The sequence below is a fragment of the Saccopteryx leptura genome, chromosome 3 (assembly GCF_036850995.1).
Source record: "Saccopteryx leptura isolate mSacLep1 chromosome 3, mSacLep1_pri_phased_curated, whole genome shotgun sequence".
Lineage (NCBI taxonomy): Eukaryota > Metazoa > Chordata > Mammalia > Chiroptera > Emballonuridae > Saccopteryx > Saccopteryx leptura.
The window spans coordinates 358,185,420-358,210,655 of record NC_089505.1 but is presented as its reverse complement, the minus strand read 5'-3'; the positions used below and the strand labels follow the sequence as shown (position 1 = coordinate 358,210,655).

The following is a 25,236-nucleotide window of genomic DNA, read 5'->3' as shown; positions in this document are numbered from 1 at the left end:
CATTGCTAATGTGGTCTGAGTTTTGCTTGGCAATAATTATCATGTTTTCAGAATCTGAAATGTCAAGTATTGGACAAGTATGAAGCCTTTAATATAGTTATGTTTCCCTTACAATATGTTAACTTTGTATAGCTATAAATAACTATTAGTAATGTTCCCTCCTGTCTCTTTTATAGACTCGGCACTTAATTCTACTCTGATGTTTGCTAGCTTTTAAATATATTTATTTGACAGAGCAAAAGAACCCTCTTTTCCTGGTTGTGTCCTTGAATACAAAATAAAAGTTAGCTGTGATTAGTAGTTTTCAGTGAATTTTTTCCCATTTTATTAACTGAGTTTTTTTTTAATGTGGTAAAATAGACATAACAAAATTTACCTTATAACTGTTTTTTAAGTGTACAATTCAATTGCATTAATTATATTCACAATGTTGGGCAATCATCACACTATTCCAATTTTTTTTATTATTCCAAACAGAAACTCTGTAAGTTAAGCAATAAGTCTTGCTTCTCCCTTCCCCCAGCCTCTTATCATCTTTAACCTACTTTCTGTATCTGTGAATTTGCCTATTCTTGATATTTCAAATAAGTGGAATTACACAATTCTTGTCCTTTTGTGTCTGGCTTACTTCATTTAGTATGTTTTTTAAGGTTAATTCAAGTAGCATATAGCAAAACCTCATGTCCTTCTATTATTCAACCCTTCTAGGGCTGAAGAATAATCCTGCGTGCGTGCACCACATTTTTTGTATTCCTCCGTAGATAGATGGACACTTGGATTATTTCTACATTTTGGCTAGAAAAATACTGCAATGAACATGGCATACAATTATCTGATTGAGCCCCTATTTTCAATTATTTTGTATATATATTTAGGAGTGGAATTGCTGAGTTATATCATAATTCAACCTTTACATTTTGTTTTTTTTTTAAATTTTTTTAAAATTTATTCATTTTATAGAGGAGAGACAGAGAGAGAGAGAGGAGAGACAGAGAGAAGGGGGGGAGGAGCGGGAAGCATCAACTCCCATATGTACCTTGACCAGGCAAGCCCAGGGTTTCGAACCGGCGACCTCAGCATTTCCAGGTCGACGCTTTATCCACTGCGCCATCACAGGTCAGGCCTCAACCTTTACATTTTAAAGAACCATCAAACTCATGCATAGCCTTCCCCATTATTAATATGCCCCCCTCCCCAGTGGTACCTGTGTTACAGTTGATGAACCTACATTAACACATCATTATCATCCATAATACATACTTTCCATTAGGGGTCACTCTTGATATTGTACATTCTATGGGTTTGGACAAATGTACAATGATGTGTATCCACCATTACAATATACAGAGTAGTTTTGTGCCTAAAAAATCCTGTGCTTCTATTCATCTGTCTCTTCCTCCAGACCCTGGTAACCATTAATCTTTTACTATCTTCATAATTGTGCTTCTTCTAGAATGTCATATAGTTGGTATCAGATAGAGTAACCTTTTTAATTTTTTAAAGATTTTATTTATTCATTTAGAGAGAAGAGATAGAGAGAAGGGGGGAGGAGCAGGAAGCATCAACTCCCATATTTGCCTTGACTGGGCAAGCCCAGGGTTTCGAACCAAGGACCTCAGCGTTCCAGGTTGATGCTTTTTATCCACTGTGCTACCATGCACTACCACAGGTCAGGCTAGAGTGTAGCCTTTTTAAATTGGCCTCTTTCACTTAGTAATATGCACTTAAGTTTCCTCCATATCTGTTCATGGCTGAAGAGCTCATTTCACTGTAGTGCAAAGTAATATTCCATGGTCCAGATGTACTGGTTTATCCATCCACCTACTGAAGGACATCCTGGCTGCTTCCAGGTTTTGGCAACTATCAATAAAGCTGCTATAAACATCCACGTGCAGGTTTTTGTGTAGACACAAGTTTTAAATCCTTTGGGTAAATACCAGGAGCACACTGCTGGATCATACAGTAAAAGCATGTTTAGTTTGTTAAAACGTGTTGCATTCCCACCAGCAGTAACGGTCCCTGTTGTTGCACACTCCCATCAGCGTTTGGTATTGTCAGTGTTCTGGATTTGGGCCATTCTAATAAGTGTGTGGTGGTACCTCGCTGTATGTTTTAATTTTCATTTCCTTGGTGACATATGATGTCGAGCATCATTTCATGTGCTTATTTGCCATCTGTAAATTTTCTTTGGTGAGGTGTCTGTTAAGGTCTTTGGTCCATTTTTTAAATCAGGTTTTTTTTTGTTTTGTTTTGTTTTCTTACTGAGTTTTAAGTTCTTATATATTTTGGATAACAGTCCTTTACCAGATATGGCTTTTGCAAATATTTTACCAAGACTGTGGCTTGTCTTCTCGTCCTTTTGAAATTATCTTTAGCAGAGCAGAAGTTTTTAATTCTAATGAAGTCCAGCTTGTCAGTTACTTCTTTCATGGATCCAGCCTTGGGCATTGCATCTAAAAAGCTATAGCCGTACCTACGGCCATCTAGGTTTCTCCTACATTATTTCCTAGTAGTTTTATAGTTTCCCATTTAGATTTAGATATAAGCTCTACTTTGAGGTAATTTTTGTGAATGGTGTAAGGTCATTTTTTTGCATATGGATGTCCAGTTGTTCAGCATCATTTGTTGAAAAGACTTTCTTAAATTCAAAGTACCTTAGTGGAATCAAGCTCTTTTTTCTAGACGTCCTTCATACTTTATACGTACTTTATATTTTTCTTACGGTGTTTATCACTTTCTATGTTATATGATCACATTCAGTCCGTTGATCATTAAGTGTTATTTACACAGTAAGTACACAGTTGCTTTTTGACTGAAGTAACAATGAACTTTATTTCTTCAGCCTGGCTTGTTCTTCTTCTGACGCATCGTCGCCATCCCAGCTGTTGCCTCCCGTCTCTTTTCCTGACCTACTCAGTACTGACAGCTCCCCCCACATCTACCCAGCAGGTCTTGCTTTACACTTGATTCAGTGCCTGTCAAGTTAGCTTGGTAAGGACATCTATTTCACTAGCTCAGGGCACTTTCTTTTTTTTTTTTTTTTTTTTCCATTTTTCTGAAGCTGGAAACAGGGAGAGACAGTCAGACAGACTCCCGCATGCGCCCGACCGGGATCCACCCGGCACGCCCACCAGGGGCGAAGCTCTGGCCACCAGGGGGCGATGCTCTGCCCATCCTGGGCGTCGCCATATTGCGACCAGAGCCACTCTAGCGCCTGAGGCAGAGGCCACAGAGCCATCCCCAGCGCCCGGGCTATCTTTGCTCCAATGGAGCCTCGGCTGCGGGAGGGGAAGAGAGAGACAGAGAGGGAAGCGCGGCGGAGGGGTGGAGAAGCAAATGGGCGCTTCTCCTATGTGCCCTGGCCGGGAATCGAACCCAGGTCCTCCGCACGCTTCAGGGCACTTTCAAGGCAGAAACCACATTTCAAAAGTCTTTTTTTAAGCTAGCACCATGTGCCAAGCGCTAAGTTGAGAGGGTTACATGATCTATCTCAAGCCCCACAGACAGTCCCTGAGGTAGATGCGATTATGATCCTAGTGTACAGCTGATGACACGAGGGTCACGAAGGTTCAATTTCACACACAGGAAGTGCTGGAGGTGTCAAGCCTGTACCGTCCCCAGAGCTCTCACGCTTAACGATTGCCTAGCCAGTGTCTTCACAAAATTGTTCTTCAATAGTTATTAATCAGACTGAACTAGAGATTGCGAGAGTGGGAGCCAGGAGAGAAGAAAGCAATGCCAGGCTGGTTGTGCCCATAGCTGGTTTTGGCAGACAGTGTCTGTCTTTGGGACAACAGCCTGTGACACGAATGAAACGAACTGAGCAAGCCCTGAGAAAAATCTCGTTTGGCTTAAGACTTGCTAGTTTGAATAAAAGGGCATTAAATTGAGATTGGTAGTGGGAATGGGATGGGGGAGGGGTAGAGACCAAAACTCGGCTGCAGAGATCATATGACAGGCAAGGGAGTGGCAGGAAAATACTCGGACACCAGTGTGGGGCCCCACACACAGTCACTGCAAGGAAGGACGGCCCAGACGCTGGATGGTTAGATCAGGCATCCACTCAAGCACGCCCTGAGCACACAGTTACCCTGCCTGGCTACGGGCTCTCCTGTCTCGGCCACACAGCTCGTTCTCTCTCTTGCTCGTGATGCCTCAGCGCATGGCTTGCTTTCTGCGCCTTGTTCTTGCAGTTTTTCAGATGTCATTCCTCCCACCTTCAAAACGACTTTCGGATGTCCCCCTAGCCAGCTCCTCACTCCAGGCTCGGCTCAAAGATCACCTCTTTAGAGGCAACTTCCATGGCTATCTACCTGAAGCACTCTCTCATACCTCACTCTTCCGATTTTCATCATAGCACTTACCACGATCTAATACGTCTTTTCCATTTATTCGCCTGTTTGCTATTTGCCCACTTGTCCATCTTATTTATCACTGTATCTTCCACTCGGAGGCTTACAGCAAGTCTCAAGAAATTTTAGTTGAATCATTGAATGTACTAAAAATTTGCAGAGTGTGGGAAATAAATGAAGGAGCTCAGTATGTTAAAATAAGTTGATAAATACACAGGAGAATTAGTGGGATGCAATTCATGCCGGTAACGGAAAGGTGTGCTTTGCTCAAAAGAAACAGAAAAAGATGGAAAAAGGGAAAAAGCAGTATTTACAAATATCGGAGGAAGCAGAGAATGTAGGTTCAGAAGAAAACTGCTTAGGGAAGAAAGGGAGAAGAAGAGATGAGATTTCATTCTGGAAGGTGTTTTACAGGATGCTAAGCCCCATTATTTGCTCTCCTAGCCCTTTGCCACAATCTGTAATTAAATCATTTGCTCATTCACATGCTTATCACATGTCTTCTCTATCTTAATTTAGGCTCCTTGAGAGCAAGCGGCAGGAGTGGTAGGTGTATCCTCAGCACCCAGCACAGAGTAGGCCCTCAAGAATGCACTGGGCTATGCACATTCACACATGGATGCTTTTACCAATACTGCCCTAGAGCAGCGATTTTCAACCTTTTTCATCTCATGGCACACATCAAATAATCACTAAAATTCTGCAGCACACCAGAAATGTATGTTTTGCTGACTTGACAATAAAAATAGGTATAGTTTTGATTGATTTACAAAAAACATAATAGTATTTACCTACCCTTTTTGCTCCAAAGTAGCTTTTTAGAAAATCAGGTGCCTATACTTGTATATAAGGATTCTAGTACCAAGAATTAACCACTCAGATTCAATGTTATTGTGCAACGAGACCAAGAAGATGCAACTCGATCTCTAAATCTATGTACTCTAGTTGACCAGTGTCATCTTGTTAAATTTAATTGTCTAAATAAAAATAAGTAAATTAAAAAAAAAAGATGCAACTCTATTATATGAGCTATATATTTCTGGTTCAAGATAGGGCATTCACACCTGGCAGCTATTGTGTCTGCTGTTGTCAGTGCCCCTGACTAGTCAGGTATGGCATGCTTTAAAAATTCTTGCAGCCCACTGGTTGAAAATCGCTGCCCTAAGGAGTGTAGGGTATAGAGGGAGAGGATTCACACGCAAACAGTGTAATGCTTAACGCATTCGACAAAGGTGGAGTGAAGGCCTACTGGGTGCCAGAGGCTGTGCTGGGTGCTAGACAGAAAGATGTCCCTGCCTAGAAGGAGTTCGCAGTTTCCTGAGGGTGACGGGCAAGTGGGCAGAGGACAGCTGTAGAAAATGAGAAGGCCCTGTCAGGGAGCAGCACGCAGTGCTACGTGAACCCAGACACGGGCCACGCAACCCAGACATGGGGGTCGGGGAGGCTACCAGGGAGCCAGCGAGATGGAGGGCACTGGGAAAAGAAATGGTGAGGTGGTACCTGGGAAGGGGAGGAAAGGTTGTAGGACGGGGCGGAGAGGCCGATTCCAGAGAGGCTCAGCCTGGCCGGACAGCACTATTCAGTTAGGATGGGCCAGTGGACTAGGTTCCCCTAGGCTAGGGTGAGTGTGTGCAGTAGAAAATCGTGTTGCAGAAAGGGCCCTGGAAGACAAATGGTGGGAGAGGAACTAGTGAGACGAGGACCAATAGGAGGAAAACCAGAGAAAAGCTCCAGGTCTGTCACCTGCTGTGCAATATGGCGTAATAATACTGTGCTGGGCGATCCTGGCTGGTATTTGGTTAACCCTCTCCGCTTCCTGGTCTCAGGGAACGTCTTGAAAGTATAAGAATGCTAGTAAATATTAGTCTTGGAATGCTGGGATTTGGTGTTTTCTCCAGGAAGAATTCATGCTCCCTGATCTAGGACCCAGAGTAAATCTCTGTACCTTTTGTTTTATAAACGCGTGAATTATGCTGGTCTTTGTTATTAGTGGTGTCTCTTCTCCAGAGACACGGGGAATACTGACTCATTTATTTCCCAGCTCTTATCACGTAATAATTGATCCTGAGCAAGTTACTTAACCTCTGTAAGCCCGATATGTTAGTTTGCAAAATGGGAATCACTACGCCTTTCATAAGGAAAGGACATAAAGTGCAAAAAAAGTTCTTACCACAGTGGCAGGAATATCCTCAGAAGTGAAAAAGTTTGTACCTATCCGTTTTAAACTGCTAGCCTGGGGCCAGTGCTTTTTTGATGGGTGCATAAAAGGAACGCTCTGTCCATCTCCTGACACCGAGAAGTCAAACTCTGTCGTCGAGTTCGATCAGTTCGTGAGTCAGATGAGAAAAACCCTCAGCTCACCAAGGGCTCCCAACCTGCAGCCGGCCAAGCCTCGGTTTGGTCCTCCCAGAGACTACAAATCCCAGTATGCCGCGCTCTGGGCCTTACGGCCCCGCCCCTTCCGTGTTAGTGTGCACGTGGGTACCGATCTAGGCACCGCCTGCTCTTGATGCACCTGGCGTAGGCGCGCTATGGAGACCGGGTGCTGGTTGCTCGGCGGCGAGTTCGAGGAATCTGTGTTCGAAGAGAAGCGGGAGCGGCGCCCGGGACCGCTGACCTTCTACCGCGCCAAGCAGTGTGAGCCGCAGGTAGGCGGGCGGGCCTCCTGTCTCCCCGGCCCCCAGTCCTGCCCTGGTCCCCTGGCCTCGTCTTCCCTGGGTCCCGGCACGAGCACCTGCAGCCTCCCGGGGATGTGCTTGTGCCCACCCTGGCCTCCCCCGTCTCTAACCCCTGCGAGGTAGGGCTGTATAACTTTGGACTACCCCAAAACTTAACTACTAATAGCCTACTGTTGATCAGAACCTTACCGGTAGCATCAACAGTCTATTGACACATAGGTATTTTGTATGTTATCTGTATTATAATCTGTCTCATACCATTTAATAAGCTAGAGAAAAATGTTAATAAAATCATAAGAGAAAATACATTTACTACAGTGTTTATTGAAGAAAATCCATGTGTGAGTGGACCCACGCTGTTCAAACTCGTGTAGTTTTGAGGGTCAGTGGTATTTCAGGTGTGTACATCTCATCTCACCAACCCTGCTATTCTTTGTCAAAACCTTACCTGTTCCAGGCACTGTGCTGGGTTCTTTTGCATATGCATTGTCTCGTTTTTCCTTACAACCACTGTACTGACAGGTGTTGGGCACCCAGTAATTACAGAATTGTATTTTGTTTTATTTCACTTACATTTTCTCCTTACCACATGCAGTCTTTCAGAAGTTAGTACTTGATCATGTAAACTCAGAACAGAATGGCTTGGAAGTCATGTTACAGCACTAAAAGCCTTGGGTCTGCCAGAGGACCCTTGGATACCAGTGGCTTTATTTACCCCTCGCCTTGCAAGGTGTCAGTTTCTTATTTGTCATTTGGGAAAGATAATATATGCTGGCTCACTGTGTTATTAGGAGGGTGAAATGAGATAATATTGAATGTCCACTGTAATTGAAAAAATATATATATATATTTTGTATTTTCCTGAAGTGAGAAGTGGGGATGCAGATGGACTCCCGCATGTGCCTGACCGGGATCCACCCGGCATGCCCAACAGGGAGCAATGCTCTACTCATCTGGGCCATTGCTCCGTTGCATCCAGAGCCATTCTAGTGCCTGAGGCAGAGGTCATGGAGCCATCCTCAGCACCCGGGCCAACTTTGTTCCAATGGAGCCTTGGCTGAGGGAGAGGAAAAGAGAGACAGAGAGGAAGGAGAGGGGGAGGGGTGGAGAAGCAGATGGGCGCTTCTCCTGTGTGCCCTGGCTGGAAATCGAACCCGGGACTTCCACATGCTAGGCCAACACTCTACCACTGAGCCAACCAGCCAGGGCCGCCTTTCATATTTTTAAAATAAAAATTTTGTACGATTGTACTCTGGATGGTCAGGAGGCACAAGGACAGACATGAATGTTTGTACTACTCAAAGGGTTAATCGTTTATTTGTGGGAAATACTTCTGAGTCTGAAGTGGGAGAGCATAGCTTCACTCTGTAATGTGCTGTTTTCCCAATTTCTAGTGGTTTTGTGAGGAAACGGAGAGCAGTGATGATGTTGAAGCACTAACTATCAAGAAATTCAGAGGGGACCTGGCCTACAGACGGCAAGAGTATCAGGTAGAAGTCAATATGTGTAAGATCACGCTATTTGAAATCGTCTTCTGTTCTATAAGTTATGGCATACTGAAATACGAGGCTACTAAGTTATGAATGTGTTGTTTGTGAAGATGAATTTAATCTTCTGTGATCCGTGTTTGTAATCTTAGAACCCCAAGTTTCTGTCCTTTTCTATGAGGCTCTATGTAACTTGTTTAGTTTCTTATAACTCCAATATAGGGATCTTTGGGGGCTCCTTGTAAGTCAGTTTCTCCAGGCTTTGTATCTCGTTATGTGGGAGCCAATTTGTGAGCCATTATGTGCTGGACAGATATCTCATGGCACCAGAGAAGCAGAGCACCGCAACATGTAAGAAAAGAGGAGGAACTAACAACTAGGTACCAGCTTTACAAATAGATCTCATATTATCTTCGTAATTCTGTTGATGAAAAAGTTATATAGCTAGCAAGTTAGTGGCAAAACCGGGGCTCCAACCCTGGTCTGTTTGGCTCCAGAATATTCCTCCTGCTACTACAGTGTTTCCCATGGTAGTAGTGATTGTGTTCTCCAACCATTTCTTCTCTGCCTTTTGGAAGAATGGTACTGACTGAAATCCTTAAGTCTTCCTTAGCTCATTATAGGGGTCAGTGATGACATTACCTTCTACCTAGGAAAAAAAGTCATCCCTATAACGGAATCCTTTTTTTCTGCTATGTTTTCCACCTTTCTTTTCATTCTTTCTCTTTATTTCCTCTACTTAACAAATAATTGCCAGAAAGCACTGCAGGAGTATTCCGGTATCTCTGAAAAATTGCCACCTACAAATTTCGCCATGAAGAGAGATGTCCAGGAAGGCCAGGCTCGGTGTCTCGTTCACCTGGGACGGCACGCGGAAGCTCTGGAGATTGCTGCCAACTTAGTGAGTGGTTTCATTGCTTATTTTCCTTTGTTTTCCTAGGATGGTTGAATAGTTTCTAAATTACAACACAAAAGCCAACTTCCTGCTAACAGCAAAATATGTGATTTTGGAGAAGCAGAAGAAAATCGTTGGCGGTGGAAGGACTTTATTATGATGAATAGTTTGGAGCTCTAGACATAATCATTTTCTTGTGGTATTTTTTCCTGTATCATGCTCAAAATTCTTCCTTGCCTGAAAACCTCATTTGCAAAGGTTTTACTCTTGTTCGGAAGAAATACTGAGTGGAAGCATTACCAGTGATTTGTTTTCTTCTTTAGATTTTATTTTTCAAATTTTCTCCAATGAACGCGTGTTACTTTTGTGAAGAGGGAAAACAGTTACCAAAACATGACTAAATAGCATCCAAAGCCAACCTTTACTAATACCTTTTTTCTTAAATGGAATATGCAGAATTTTTCTCAAGGGATAAAGAAAAGCAATTGCCTGCCATTCTAGATTGTTTGTTTTTGTTTTCAAATGGAAGCATTTATGGTTTACCCCTCTGGTTATTTGTGTAAATGCTCTGCGGGGCTTGGTCTGAGGCAGACAATCCTAGTTTACAGAGGGCCAGTTTTCTTCCTCACAGGGAACTGACCAGGCGCCATGTCAGCGACCTTGACCCCTGCCATCTAGTTGCCCAGAGGTCAGCCTCAGTGAGTGTGCCACCGAGCTGCCCCCTTGCCTGCTAAGAGAAAGTCCCCGTTTGCTTCTGAGGGGTCCACTGAATGGGACCTCGGCCTCCTGCAGTCAGAGGAAACCTCGGAGTCATTGTCTCCAGAACAGGGAAAATAGCTGCATTTTCTTCTTTCTTTTTCTCTCCTTTACTAATTGTGAGTTCTTTTTTCTTTTCTTCTTTTTTATTGATTGAATGTATTGGGATGACATTGGTTCACAAAACCATACAGGTTTCCAGTGCACAACTCAATGTAACACCGTCTGCTCACTGTGTGGTGCGCCTCCTGTGCCTTTGTCCCCACCCCCACCCCCGCCTCGCCCACCCCTTTCCCTCTGGTTATTGCTACTGTGGGTTAACTCTTTAGCCGGAAGCTAAGAATACCCTGTTAAGGAAGCCCATGACTTGAAAAGTGAACTTGGTAGGATTGAAACGTTCATCCTCGTCTCCCTGATCTGCAGACTAACGGCAACTTTGGCCCTTGGGGACCTTTTTCTAGACATCAGTCCCCCGTTCCTTCGTTGCTGTTCTGCTTTCCTGCCACCGCTGTCTTCCTCACATCTTGCGAATCAGTCTTGCGCATCACTGGTGTGCTCTGGCCTCCTTGCCTGGGCCACTGAAGGCCCCGGCAGCTTCTTTAGTGTCGGGGGCGGCTTAGCTCTGTGGCTCCTTCTAGCTTTGTCAGTCTCCGTTTCTGGGAATCAGAGAAAGATCTGTTGCCAGTCTGCAGATGCTTGGGTGGTTACCAGGCGAGAGGAAGACCAGTCAGACTATCTTTGACCCTCTGTCAGGACTCTGAGAATCATCATCAGGCCCTGGCCACCCCATCAGGAAGGGCTGTTGGGAGAGGGGACGTCAGGAAGGGCTGTTGGGGAAGGGGACGGGCAGCGTGGGTCATGGGTATCATCCTTCCTCTGGGTCTCCTCACGTGATCTCACTGATGCTGCCTATTTGCATGGTCCCCAGTCCTGGTGCCACATGCTTTGTTTTGTTTTTAAATTGTTTTCCTTACCTGCAGTTCCTCTTCTTTTGTGATTAGCTCTGGTTCATTTCTGTGTTTCGTCTCAGTGGTTATTGTCCCCTCACGTTCTTTTTTTTTTTTTTTAATTTTTTTTTTATTTATTCATTTTAGAGAGGAGAGGGAGAGACAGAGAGAGAGAGAGAGAGAGAGAGAGAAGAGACAGAGAGATAGAAGGGGGAAGGATCTGGAAGCATCAACTCCCATATGGGCCTTGACCAGGCAAGCCCAGGGTTTCGAACCGGCGACCTTAGCATTTCCAGGTCGAGGCTTTATCCACTGCGCCACCACAGGTCAGGCCTGTCCCCTCACGTTCTGTAGGGGGACAGGTCAGTAGACAGCACTGAACAAAATAGACAGCTAGTCCTGAGGGCTCATCCGGATATGAGCATTTTTGTGCTCACTTCTATTGAAATGTATTCATCTCTCTTCTTAATGACTTTGAAATAAAATTAGTAATAGAATGTCTTCTTTTTTTTTTTTAATTAAAATACTTGGGGTGATGAACATACCATAGACAGATGATATATTATAGACTTGGACACATGAAAACCTATGTAATTTTATTAACCAATGTCACCCCAACAAATTCAATAAAGAGTGAAAATGAATTTATTGGGGTGACATTGGTTAATAAGATTTTATAGGTTTCAAGTGTACATTTCTATAGTACATGACCTGTATATTGCATTGTGTGCCCACCACCCAAAGTCAGATCATCTCCTGTCACCATTGTCACCTTGTATTTGACCCCCTTCACCCTCCCATCCCCCTCCCCCCGGCACCCACCCTCGTGGCTGGCAGAGCACCTACACTGTCTGTCTACGCGTTTTTGTTTGTTTCTTTTGTTTGTTCACTTATTTCTTTCAGTTTTATATCCCACATATGAGTGAAATCATGTTCTCAAACAGTAGAAAGCACTACAGACTGGCTGAAGAAGAGAGGTGGCATTTGTTCTAGCCGGTCTACACGACACTTTCCGTATACAAATGTAAGACCCGAAGAGGCATCACTCAGCAGGCGTTGCACGTCAGTCTGGGGTGCGGCGCTGGGAATTCAGCGTTGGACAGAAACCCTTCTGGAAGTTCATGGTTTGTTGGAAAGGGCAGAGTACTAAACAGGAGTAATAATGAAACCAGATAAGTTCTGTCATTGGGAATACACAGTGACAACGACATGGGTGGGACTTGATTTCGTCTTGTCATTCAACCTGTGACCCCTGAGAACCCTCCCCAAGCTTTGGCTCGCTGGGCGCCCGTGTCTTCGGCTGCCCTCCAGGCAGTTTTGCTCCTACCTGTTGTCACTTGGTGCCGTTCTCGGCAGCAGCTTGGTGTGGGTGCCAGACAGCCAGGTTTTCCTTTGACTTCAGGTCAACTGGAAGGTCATTCAGTCTGCACAGACATGAACTTGGAAAAAGAAGGCGTGCTTCCCTCAGCCGCAGGGCCTGTGCCATATGGCAGGTTAGGTGAGAGGCGGTCTGGTTAAGGAGACTTGAAAAGGATTTTCTGATCAGAAGGAAACCAAGCACCCCCTCCAGCCAAAAATGTCTGGCCTTGGTCGCAGATAGGAGGCGAGGCGTTTGGATTCAATTACCATGTGTCAAGATGCAACGCAGAACTTCACGACAGTCCTGCTTAGGATGTCTAAGCCAAGGAAAATCTGGACCTAGAGTTCACTCGATTACTCAAGGAAATTGCCATTTGGATCTTTAGGAAGCCGGGACTATTCAAATGGAGCCATTAGCCCAGGGTATAAAAATGTTGGCGTGGGCCTTTCAGCTGTCTGGCTAAAGACAATAAAGATTGTAATAAAAACTGAAAAAACAAAACAAAACTGGCATTTATATTTCTGATACTGAGCTTTGTCAGACCACTGTCACATGAACTGCGTTATTGTTATGACAGGAGGTCGTTTGGGAATGACTGGTGCTTATTTTGCTGGGCAGCCTCTGTTTCTCTAGGTTTACGGTTTCAACCTGAGAGCTATTGAAAAATACTTCGTTCGCCCTACTTGTGTAGCTGCTGAAGGGTGCTTCTGATTTATCACAACAACAACCTGGTATTAGGAATCTCCTTTTTTATATAGAAATCATTCTGCGGTTCAAGGGTTTAGCTCTTTTCTTTTTTTTCTCTCCTTAGGAAATGAAAGCAACCAACACAGACCATCTGACGACCGTGCTGGACCTGCAGCTCGCGGTCTGCTCCAGCGCGCGGGACGTGGAGGGCTCCCTCGGCTGCCTCCAGAAGCTGATCTCTTTGCACCCTTTTCATCCCTGGAACTGGGGCAGACTGGCAGAGGCTTACCTGGCGCTGGGGCCAGCTCCCTCGGCGGCCTCTGCCTCACCTCACAGACACGGTTTCACCTCACGTGACAAAACTGTCCACTCCCTTCCACACTCGGGGAAAGACTGCCTTTTGTGTTCCCCTGAGACGCGGCCCGAGAGCTCTGTGTTTTCTGGGGAAGCAAGCGGCAGTGATAACCACGAGAGTGAAAAGGCGCTTAATGATATTCAGGACCCTGTGGCAGCAAAGAGACAAGCCGTGTGGCTGGAGCCGCGGACGAAAGCTTGTGCGTCCTTCATACGCACCAGGTAAACGGACGGCGGGCTGGGCTGAACCGAGCGCACGACGCTGAGCCCGGGATAAAGCGCCTGTTTTTCTAATTTTAACTTTCGAAAGTTCTAGGCTACACAATTGGTGTATGTATGTTGTTGAGATTTTCTGGAGGTCTAGACAGACACATGTCTTTTTTAGTATGTAAGATCTAGAAACCAAACTCTATTGGCTCAAGAATACAACCTGTAACATCCCTCAAGATAAAAATTTAAAATGGGCAGCATTGAAATTAAGAAAAATGTAGGAATGGTGACAAAGGGGGAGCTTTTCACTTGTGTTCCACAGAAATCTGAAGAACTGCATCTGCTCCGATGTTTGAGTCACTGTTTACAATGTGACTAAGCATCATGTTTCATCTGTTCTGCAGAGAATTCCCATGGTCAGTGGCTCCAGACACTTTGAATTCATATGGTATAAGAGTTTAAGGGAAAGGGGGAATGTACACTCACTAGTTCTGTAATTTATGAGAGTAACAGACTCTCACAAGTCTCAGATGATAGCAAAGAACATAGAGTTGTTTCCCTTTTTTAACTCTGGAGCATTCAAGAAATGTCGATTAACAGTGACACTCACTGAGAATGCTGTCTATGTGGCCGATTCCAGACTGTCCAGCTGTTTATTTAGTGTTGGCCATGTCACTGTAATTCGGAGGTACATGGAGTTACTGCTGTGCCCCAGGCACGTGCTGGGATCATAGAGGTCGTTAGGAGAGTCCCTCCTTGCGGGCCTCACTGTATCGAGGGACATCTACGTAGAGTCAGCGACCAGCAGCATAGACACCAGCCAGTGGCGTGAGCTGAACTCTGCAGACTGGCCCCTGGGAGCCGTTCCTTTCGTGCAGCAGGGGGAGGGAGCCTTCCGGAGGGAATGGCGCTTCTGCTGAGTGTCCTGGGAGCATCTGTCCCTTGTGTAGATCCCTGTGTCCTGGAGGCTTTGCATGCACGATTGCACGCGAATCCTCACCACGTGGGGGTGGGTAGGAAGCTAATTTAGAGTCATGCCAGGGTGGCACAGCTCGAGTGCTGGCAGGATTTGCACCCGGGTTTCTGACTCCAGACTGTGTTCTTCCCAGAACGCTATGCTGTCACCACGGATTCTTCCCCACACAAGGAGGGATAGAAAGAGCACAGCCCAGGGGCTGGAGGGGTGTGGCAGTGTTGTCACATGGTGTGGTGGTGAGAACAGCACTGGTGTGAGCTCGAGAGGCGGCTGTAGCCCACGGGGCCAGCGTGGTGGGCACAGTTACGCAGGAGGCAGGACTTGGGAGTTGGACCTGCGCTTAAGGAACCTGATACCTTGTTGTCATTGAGCAGTGAGTCTGGACTCCTAGCTGTCTGACCTTGCACAGACTCTGATCTCCAGGTCCCTCATCTCGACAGGTGGAGGAATGGGGGGAGAGTACCTCCTTTGTGGGGCGTGAGAGTTCAAATCACTGACACACTCACGGCTGTGCACAGCACGGGGTCAGCACTGGGTTTTAAATGTACTTCTGTTGCTTCCATTGTAGTGGCACAAGATGTTAAATGTCATCTTAAAGAGTCTGGTCCTCATGCTGAAGGCCCGAAGAGTATTTGAAGGTTTTAAATGTTGAAGTGGTGCTGTGACCTCAAGAGAGAGGTCCGGTGGTTGGGAGGACGTATTGGCAGAAGGAGTTTGGAGCTAGGGACACCAGTGAAGGATGTGGGACTGTGGAGTAGTGGGTGGATGGTGGTGAGGACCTGACCGGGGGACAGCACAGTGGTAATTAAAAAGGCCATGGGGCCCTGGCCAGTTGGCTCAGTGGTAGAGCGTCAGCCCGGTGTGTGGAAGTCCCAGGTTCAATTCCCGACCAGGGCACACAGAGGAAGCGCCCATCTGCTTTTCCACCCTTCCTCCTCTCCTTCCTCTCTATCTCTCTCTTCCCCTCCCGCAGCCAAGGCTCCATTGGAGCAAAGTTGGCCCAGGTGCTGAGGATGGCTCCATGGCCTTCACCTCACGTGCTAGAATGGCTCTGGTTGCAATGGAGCAACAGCCCAGATGGGCAGAGCATCACCCCCTAGCGGGCTTGCCAGGTGGATCCCAGTTGGGCGCATGTGGGAGTCTGTCTCTCTGGCTCTCCGCTTCTCACTTCAGAAATATTAAAAAAAAGAAAAAAAAGAAAGAAAATGGATGTCACTGAAGGATAGAATAGTCAGGACTTGGTGACCAGCCTGGTGTGGAAAGGGTGGGGTGAGGAGGGGAGGACGGAGGGGTGGACTCTGGATGGGGGGGAGGGGTGCCTTTCACCGAGACAGGACACGGGAGGAAGAAGAGAGCACGTTGACGGTGCAGGTGACTGCAGGTTTGATGTGTGGAGTCAGGTGCCTGCAGGACAGATGCAGGGTGAGCTCAGACAGGGGCCGGAGATAAGGAGTTTGGGGAGAGAGATCCGCAATCAGGTGGCAGTGGGCGTCGGGCGGGATCACTATGAGAAGAGGATTTGAGAGGGAGGAGGTCATCTGAGAAGGCAGTCTCCTTAGTGATGGGTTGACGTTGCAGAGAGTTGAGGGGTGAATTAACATGAACCGGAAGGAGCAAGCGAAAGCTGTATTTTCAAGTGATTTCAGGAACAAGAGGGAGAAAGCAGGTACGGAGAAGGGGTCAGAAACGTAAGTGCTTCCAGAAGCCGGGTGATGCAGATAGGGTGGAATGAAAACAGGGCGAATGTGAATTGGGTCGGGTTCTTGCATAAAACTCACCAGTGACAACCCATCGCTCTCACATAAATTCCACATTTCCTTCCACCGCCTGTGAGGTCTTCTGGGAGTCGGCCCTGCCTTTCTTCTCCTCCTCGTTTGCTACAGTTTCTTTCTCCTTGGCTGTGTACCTCCCACAGGGATCTTTGTGATTCTCACACACACATCAGACATCTTGTGTCTGAGTCCTCTTCCCCAGATGTTCTTGAAGCTGGCTCCTCCTCCTTTAGGCCGCGGCCTGTGGGGTAGCTCAGAAGAGCCGTCACCCGCTGCGCCATCCCAGGTAGACACGCATCGGTTTCCCAGCATGCACCACTGCGTTTGTCTTACCATTGGTGATCGCTGTCCTCCCATCCTGGAGCAGGAACCTGTCTGTTTCACTCACCAGGGTCCCGCGGTGCCTGCAGGGGTGTGTGGTGCCTACCCATTCAGTTTTTAAGACAACAGTGATGGTGCCAGTGAGGACCAGGGAGAGGCGGCAAAGGGGACCAGGGTTGTTTTTGTTTGTTTTTTTGAGAGACCAAGAGAGGGATAGATAGGCACAGAAAGGAAGGGAGAGAGATGAGAAGCATCAATTCTTCGTTGCAGCACCTTAGTTGTTCATTGATTGCTCTCTCATATGTGCCTTGACTGGGGGGCTATAGCAGACTGAGTGACCCCTTTCTCAAGCCAGCAACCTTGGGCTCAAGCCGGTGAGCCTTGCTCAAACCAGATGAGCCTGCGCTCAAGCCGGTGACCTCGAGGTTTTGAACCTGGGTCCTCCGCGTCCCAGTCCGATGCTCTAACCACTGAGCCACCGCCTGGTCAGATAGGGAACCAGATTTTGGTCATGACAGGGAAGTTAGTGGTGAAGAAGTTGCAAAGTGGTCATTGGAGGGTCCTCAAAGATTTAGCCCCGCTCTGGGAAATTGAAGTGAGCTAGAGAGCCTACTAGTCCTGGAGGTCAAGGTGCAGTGGGTGCGGGGACATGGAAGGGTCACCGAGCACCGACTGCAAAGGAACACGTCCCGATGAGTCTGGGGGAGGAGCCTCTGGCCGGGAGGCTGGACCTTCTCTCTCCACATTGCTTTTGCTGGATTTCTACAAGAAGCCCTTTGAGGGCTTGCTCTCTAGTGATGTCTTTGAGAAGCTTTGGTCTTTGCAAATGATGACCCTCCAGTGTAAAGCTGGACCCTTTGGTCAGAGGAAGAAGCTCAGGGATTCCTACGAGGGTGAGTGCCTGCCTTCGGCCCAGCAGGCTTGCCCCGCTGACGCCTTGCTGAGTGTGAACATTTCCTCCCTGCTGTCCTTTCAGGAACCAACTCTGGAGACTTTTCTGTTTTTCAGGCTTTTGCTTCAGCTCACCCAGTCTCAGCAAACATCCTTCGCTTTGGAGAGGAACTTAAAGACCCAGCAGGAAATTGAAGATAAAATCAAAGGGTTCAGCTTCAAAGAAGATACGTTGCTGCTGATGGCTGAGGTGAGTGCAACCCGAGGGTTTCCGTGAAACGGGCATCGTAGGGATATTTCCCGGCTCCGATACCAGGTTTTAAGAAACGAGGTGAAGTCTCATCCGCTAAAGGACTTCTGTGTCCCCCCTTTACGTGCCTTTGGTCACTTCATTCCTGGAAACGGCTTCCTCATCGTCCTTCTCTTGCAGCATCTTCATGTACAGGCTGGTGCTTGCGAGTCCCTGTCTGCTTGGACAGCATGTTGCCCGGTAGCTGGTTTCTGAGTACGGAACAAATGAATGAGTGAATGTTGACATTTGTGCAAGACTCGCGCACGTGTTTTCCTCCATTCATCCTCCTAACAGCCTGTGGGACAGGCAGGGCTGGGAGTGAGCCGCAGAGAGGTCTGGCTGCCCAAGAAGCAGGGCCCACCAGCTACAAGTCCACTTTCTGTCTGCTCCACCCTTTGACTACTCGGATGGTTGCAGACACATTCAGATGGCAATTTTTTTTTAAACCTTTACAAGCTTTTTTCTTTTTAATATGCTGTTGAAATGTCCTAAAATGGCATTTGGAGATTATCCATGATTTTAAAGTACTCTCTTTAAAAATAATTGAAGCTCAACTGCTCAGGGAGTTTTCCTATGAGAATGACTCTCTCCATATATGTCCTAACATCATGCTTTCAAGAAATACCTACTGCCCGCTCCTTTCTCCCTTCCCCAAGCTGAGCTCCCGCTGAACTCCTGTTCTCTGTGCTGGGATCCAGGCTCTGGTCTGCTGTCCCGAGCCCCCGTCAGCCTTCCCCTTCCTGTGGGCCGTTCCCTGGGGCCGCAGGCAGCCACCGATGCCTCTTCTAGCCTGTGCTCACCGATGCCTCTTCTAGCCTGTGCTCACCGATGCCTCTTCTAGCCTGTGCTCACCGTAGCCTTTCCCTGGGCTGCTGCCTTCACGTCTCTGTAGACCTGCCGCTGGGGGCGGCTCGCTCTGGTTTCCTCGCCCCTGCGCTCCGAGAGGCTGCACTCCGCTATCCTCCTGTGTTTCTGATGGCGCCCCTGCCTCTGGGACTCCGCGGGTCCCTCTGTGTCCCTGAGGTCTCACTGGGTTCTCTCTTCCCTGCCTCTCCCGCAGACGCCATGACCACACTCACACCTCCGGGTTGGTCACACTCTGATCGGCGTCTCTGCTCCTTCTCAAGCTTGTCTCCCGTCTCAGACCAGTTACCTGCTGAGGACTAACCTGGGACGACTGTTCTGTCCCTGCAGGACACAGGGTCTGAAGTGAAGTGATAGCACAGTCCCCGGCTCCGGCCAGTGCCCAGCACGGGGCAGTGCCTGCGCGGACTCTGCCCTCACGAGCGCTTGTTGAGAGGGAGCTCAGGAGGTGAAGAGAACCATCCCTTCATTGTAGACACATGTTCTCTTTTGATCCTATCTGCTATTCCATTTCTGTCCGGACCTGGCACATCGCCCTCGGTTCTCACGTCCCGCCGGGCGCCGAGCCCACCCTTCCTTCAGGGCCCACCGTTCACTCCTCTCCCGCCACTCGAGCCGTCGTCCTTATCGCCTCGTGTCTGACTCACGACTCGCGCCGTGACCTGTTGTTTCTCCTTGCTTCCTAACTCTCCCCGCAGGCCTGTCTTGAAACTGCTGCTGAGTTCATCTTAAATCATTGCTTTGAGGACGGGGTGGAAAGAGGGAGGGAGGAAGGAGTACTAATTGGTAGTTACAGAGCAGTCACAGGGATGTCGAGTGCAGCACGGGGAACAGAGCCAGTACCCTTGTGATAACGACGCCTGGTGCCAGCTAGGTGCTAGAATTATTGGAGGGGATCACTTACAAATTATATAATCATCTAACCATTATGCTTTACACCTGAAACTAATAGATAATAATATTGAATATCAACTATAATTGAAAAGTAAATTTTAAAACAAAACAAACATCGCTTTGACCATGTTCCCTGCTTGCTTAAAACTAAAATGTGGCCCCATCCATACCTCAGAGGTCGGGTCCCGTTTAAGGCCTTGATAGTAATGTGCAAGGCCTCCCAGAGAAGAGCCCCAGACTTACGACCTAGTAGTTCCTTACACAGTCTGCTTCCACTGGACTGCTCTGCCCATGTCTAAGGAACTTGTCCTGGGTTTTCCCTTCCCCAGTACTGACTGTTCCCATCGGCGAAGACCAGCCGAAGTCCACATCCCCTTGGAGCTTTCCTGGAACGTCCTGTTCTGTGGCCATTTGTCCCTCAGCTGGCCTCAGATAAAATGATTGCTTAAATAGATAGCTCTTAGCCCCTCTCCCCCCCAAAAGCAAGAATATGTCATGTCTTGTCTTTGTGGGTGTTTTATCAGAGAAACTAATGCGAATCTGAGCCTGGTTCTGACCAGTAGGGAGCAGTATTGTGCCTTCAGAGGGCAGGCATGCTGCTTAGGTCTCTGAGGTTGCTATGGTAACGTTTCTGGACCGACTGAGTCTCGGGGTCAGGAAAGGGTGGGCCCCACCACTTCCTTTGGCTTCTTTGGATAACTTCTAAGAGAAAGAATCTGTGTGTCCCCCACACCACCCCCAGCAGTTCTGTGCTGCCAAGCCCGGCTTCTCAGTCATTTTGCAAGGAGGGAGAACCACTCACAGCTGCGTTCTCGCCAGGAACGAGAGGAAGAGGCTCACAGGCTGACTCGGCGTCCCTGGAGGCCGACAAGCACCCCAGTACTGGCTGATCTGTTCACTCAGGGAAGATGAGACTAGAGACGTGGGATGCTGCTTTACCCACATGGCCCTCTGGTCGCTGCTTCTGATCAAACATCTTCTCAGTGTGTTGGAACTGTTAGAATTGTCCTCTGGCTGCTACGGTAGTTCTGCTGGTATGAAATCCTTTCCGCTGGAGACTACCAGGGTTTTTCTCCTCCTCCTGCAGGTTATGGGAGAAGATATCATCCCAGAAAAAATAAAAGACGAGGTTCACAACGAGGTGAGGTGTGTGGGCTCTGCAGCCCTGGCCGCCTTGGTGGTCGCGTCGTCGGAAGAATTTGAAGACAAGTGGTTCAGAAAGATCAAGGACCACGTCTGTTCCTCTGAAAACCAGTCCCACACACAGATACGGATCTCCGCTTAGTAGTCCCTTTAGAAATAAAACACCCGGCGCTGTGCTAAGTGTCCCTGTTTACTGTAGAGGGACTCCGCTGCTGGCCATGGAATACAGTGAATTAAAAACAATTATTTATGTTTTATAAAAATGGCTTCTCTCCCAGGTTCTTTCTACTGTGTTCAGTTTCTTGATTTTTTGTTGTCTTTTGACTTTTGCCATTCACCTCCGTTAGGCCTACCCACCCCTTTAGAAGTTATCTGCTGGGGAAGGCTGTCAAAGAGGCTCAGATGTCATAGTTACTATATGTAACCAGCAGCATAAGTGTTCACATTGTTTGCTCAGAATCGTGAGGAATGACAAAGATTGTTGAAATGAAGGCAGTGTCAGGGTCAGGGAAGACCCTGGGACTTGACCAGACCGGTCCGGTTAGCCTGTGACTTTCACAGATGCTGCAGGGGGCTTGATTATTGGCGGCTCAGCCTGCAGGATAACCTGCGTGGGTTTGCGTCACTGCCTCTTGCCTCAAAGTCCCAAGGGGGAGACGCAGATGGGCGCAGGGAGCAGTCTACAGGCGATTGATTACCCTGTCCTTTCCGCCACACAAATTCTAATCATACTCTGTATCTGTAACATCATCATCAGATACGGAGGGCCACTTCCTCCTCGAATTGCCTGGGATGGGAAGGCTGCCTTAGAGAAGTGGAATTTAATAATACCAAACACCTCAGCAGACAGGGCTCCACAAGCTTGTTTTCCTCTTCAGAGGGAAGAGAATGGCAGCCCGGACAGAGCGTGACGTCATCGGGATTTCCCTGCTGCCTCACCTGCCCTCTGCCCCGTTCCCAGGCCCCTCCCAGAGCAGACCACGGTCTGACTTTCTGTTCTGAGCGCTCCTTAGAATGAGAGCGGGAGCAGAGGTTGCACATTGAGTCACTTATGTCTAAAACAGAAGACTGACTAATAGACATTTCAAGTTCTAGGAACTGTAAAAAGTATGGAAACCCCCCAACAGCTCCCCACTGTCCTCCATCCATCCGCTGAGTCACTGACATTCTTTTATTGAGCTCCTGTTAGGTGACACGCATTGTGCGATCGCCAGGGAGACACCGGTTATCATGGAGTTTATGGTCTAAGTGTTGATGGCCCTCCGGATAGAGCCCTAGCTGGATTGTGGGCAACCTAGGCCTTCGTCTTCTCCTGCTCTCCACCTTTGTTTTTTTCATTAAAATTTTTTGAATATTTATTGATTTTAGAGAGAAAGGGAGAGAGAAACTGATTTGTTGTTCCACTTCCTTATACATTCATTTCTGCCCCCCACCTTTTTTTGTGTGTGTGACAGAGAGAAGGACAGACAGGGACAGACAGACAGGAAAGGAGAGAGATGAGAAGCATCAATTCTTCATTGTGGCACCTTAGTTGTTGTACATTGATTGCTTTCTCACATGTGCCTTGACTACAGCAGACCGAGTGACCCCTTGTTCGAGCCAGCGACCTTGGGCTCAAGCTGGTGAGCCTTGCTCTCAAGCTGGCGAGCTCTTGGGGTCTCGAACCTGGGTCCTCGGCATTCCAGACCGACGCTCCATCCACTGAGCCACCGCCTGGTCAGGCCCTGCTCCCCACCTTTAAATGCGCAGTAACTTCCGCCTCAGGCGGCTCGGTCTGCACCTCTCCCCGGCTCGGTCTGCACCTCTCCCCGGCTCGGTCTGCACCTCTCCCCGGCTCGGTCTGCACCTCTCCCCGCTCGGTCTGCACCTCTCCCCGGCTCGGTCTGCACCTCTCCCCGGCTCGGTCTGCACCTCTCCCCGCTCGGTCTGCACCTCTCCCCGGCTCGGTCTGCACCTCTCCCCGGCTCGGTCTGCACCTCTCCCCGGCTCGGTCTGCACCTCTCCCCGGCTCAGTCTGCACCTCTCCCCGGCCCCATAACGCAGCTGGTTCACGTTCAGCTTTCAGGTGAGGACGGAGCGTCAGCGTCCCCGAGTCTCTCCCAGGTGGCGCGGGCCTCCGTCCTCTGTCCTTCTCCCCTTCGCCTCCCACACTGGCCTTCATTGCTCTGTGTCACAATCGCTATTTGTTTTCCATGACAGACTCTGAACTTGGTACAGCCGGGGGACTGGGACTGTCTTGTTCATACCTGTATCCATGGGGCACAGAACCCGGCCCCCTCACTAAGTGTTGAAAAGAATTGCTGAAGTAATTGGCCAGCATCTTACTTTATTTGCACAAAAGGTTAATACCCGCAGATCTGACGAAATGCTTAGGCAATCTGAGCACCTCCCAATTTCTGTAGCTAAAGCCCTCTCTTCCCGTTTGTCCAGGTCCCTGAGAAATGCCCTAGACGCCCCTCGCCTCTCTTGCCCCCCCCCCCCCCACCAGTTCCCATCAGACTTTGCTCAGGCTTCTAGTTTTCAGCTCTCAGCCCTCTGGCCTTCCTCCCGGGTCCATGGGGTCTCCGCTGCACTGCCTGAGTGGTCCTCACGGAGCTGCTCATCGCGCCCACTCCCTGGGAGCCCCACCTGGCTCTCCGGGCAGCGGCATGCCCGTGCCTGTGAGAACCCAGCCTCCTCCATTCCCAACGCCTCGGCTATCGGGGAGGGCGGGAAGGGGCGCCCAGGAAGATTGGGCACCTCTGGGTTTCATCACACAAAAGTCACCTTGATCACTTCCAGTGCAGATGATGAAGGTGATTAATGGAGCAGTGATTATGCTGAAGAAAAATTTCAGGCCAGCCTACTTAGACACTCCACCCTCTTGTCGATGAATGAATCACTCAGGAGAGCAAATGTGAACCACAGAGCAGTGGCTGGCTGTACTCCAGGTGGTGGGGAGGGACGCAAGGGCAATTCTTGCCTCTTAGGACTCTCCAAAGGCCTGTCCTCCATGTTTTCTTGGGGAGTGGTCTGTGCTTAGTATTTGAGCTGGTGAGTCTTTTGTCTTATTCTCCTACCCCTGCAGTCTTTATACTGTAGCCCAGGAATCTTTCTGAAAGTAAAGATCATTCTCAAAGTCCTTCAGTGACTTCCCGAACCTCCGCAAAGCTACGAGGGCCTGCTGGTCCGCCCGGCCTCCACCCCAGCTCACTGGTTTCCTCACACGTCCTTGGACCCTTCAGGCTTCCTGCCAGCCAAGCCTTTGGCCGCCCAGCTACCTCTGCTTGGAACATTCTGCCTCCCAGTCCCCCAACCCTACCAGAAATGTTCCTTCCCTGCGGATCTCAAAGATCACTCCCCGATGAGACGTTTCTGGTCCCAAACTTGCTCAGGTCCCCTTTAAATGTTGTCATAGTACCCGTGTTTTTCTTTTTCCCAAAATGCTTATTGGAATTATTAGTGAATATTCACTATATGAACCCTGGCTAGATCGTGGGCTCCAGGACTGTCTCTGGTTTGCCCCTTTGTGATCGAGTTTGGCTTTCCCATCAGTGCCATGAGTTCTGCCCAGGGCTGCCTTCCTGGAGCCCCAGGCCCTGGCAGCGGCTGCAGAAGCCTGGTGAGCCGGCAGCCTGGTGAGCCGGCAGCTCGTGGGCCTGTGCCTGCTGAGCCCCACGGCCGCGCAGAGGCCCTGCCTGACCACGCGCTACCGCCCCACCACAAAGATGTCTCCCTTTCAGAAAAACCTTGGGCAGAAATCTCGGAAACAAAGCCAAGGCCACTGTTTGTGAAGACTATTTTAAATAACAGCTTTCTTGTGCCTTTGAAATCTCATCTGTAAAGAAAATTTACACACTGCATTCCAAGGTCTTATCATCATAAGAACAAACAAAAAGTGGAGAAGATGATACAAAAGACTCAAAGCTCTGCTTCCAAAGGTGTGGCTGATTCCAAGTGCTCAGGTGTGGTCGTGTGCACCCTCTGCCCAGTGCCTGGCCTGGCCCCTTGCTGAGCCAAGCCTCAGGCTAGTGCTGTGTGTCCCACGGAGGCCTGCTGCACAGCCAGAGCTAACGTATGTGTCATTCTGTCCCTGTCCCTCACCCCCAACCCCCATCCCACTGAGCCGTCAAAATAATGGCCCTAATGAGGAGCAACCCAGGCCTGGCTCCTGCCCGTCTTCCCGGGTGAAGTGTATCCACTGGTGGACTTGCTAGGAGGCTGGGAACAACAGGGGGCAGGCATTTGCCTACCTGGGGCTCACCCTTCCTTATCCAAAGATCTCTCCCTCCCCAGCAGAGCGGCTTTGTCCCCTAAAGCTTCAGCATTGTGTCTGCTGGGCCCTTGAGCTAACGACCACCCTGCCCCTCCTCTCTGG

The 25,236-nt window shown here is 48.5% G+C and overlaps 1 protein-coding gene across 1 annotated transcript; it reads left to right on the top strand.

The window, feature by feature from the left end:
- Positions 1-6,832: 6,832 nt before the first annotated feature.
- C3H8orf76 (chromosome 3 C8orf76 homolog) lies at positions 6,833-21,149 on the top strand. The gene is made up of 6 exons (XM_066372501.1): positions 6,833-7,000; positions 8,425-8,520; positions 9,275-9,418; positions 13,287-13,738; positions 17,804-17,936; positions 20,824-21,149. Exons 1-6 carry the CDS (start codon positions 6,884-6,886, stop codon positions 21,019-21,021), a joined length of 1,140 nt encoding a protein of 379 aa, XP_066228598.1. The 5' UTR covers positions 6,833-6,883; the 3' UTR covers positions 21,022-21,149.
- Positions 21,150-25,236: the final 4,087 nt, after the last annotated feature.

Coding starts and splice junctions, on each gene's coding strand:
- C3H8orf76 (XM_066372501.1), top strand. CDS start 6,884: ATGGAGACCGGGTGCTGGTTGCTCGGCGGCGAGTTCGAGGAATCTGTG. Junction 7,001..8,424: donor CCAAGCAGTGTGAGCCGCAG/GTAGGCGGGCGG, acceptor CCCAATTTCTAG/TGGTTTTGTGAGGAAACGGA. Junction 17,937..20,823: donor CGTTGCTGCTGATGGCTGAG/GTGAGTGCAACC, acceptor CTCCTCCTGCAG/GTTATGGGAGAAGATATCAT.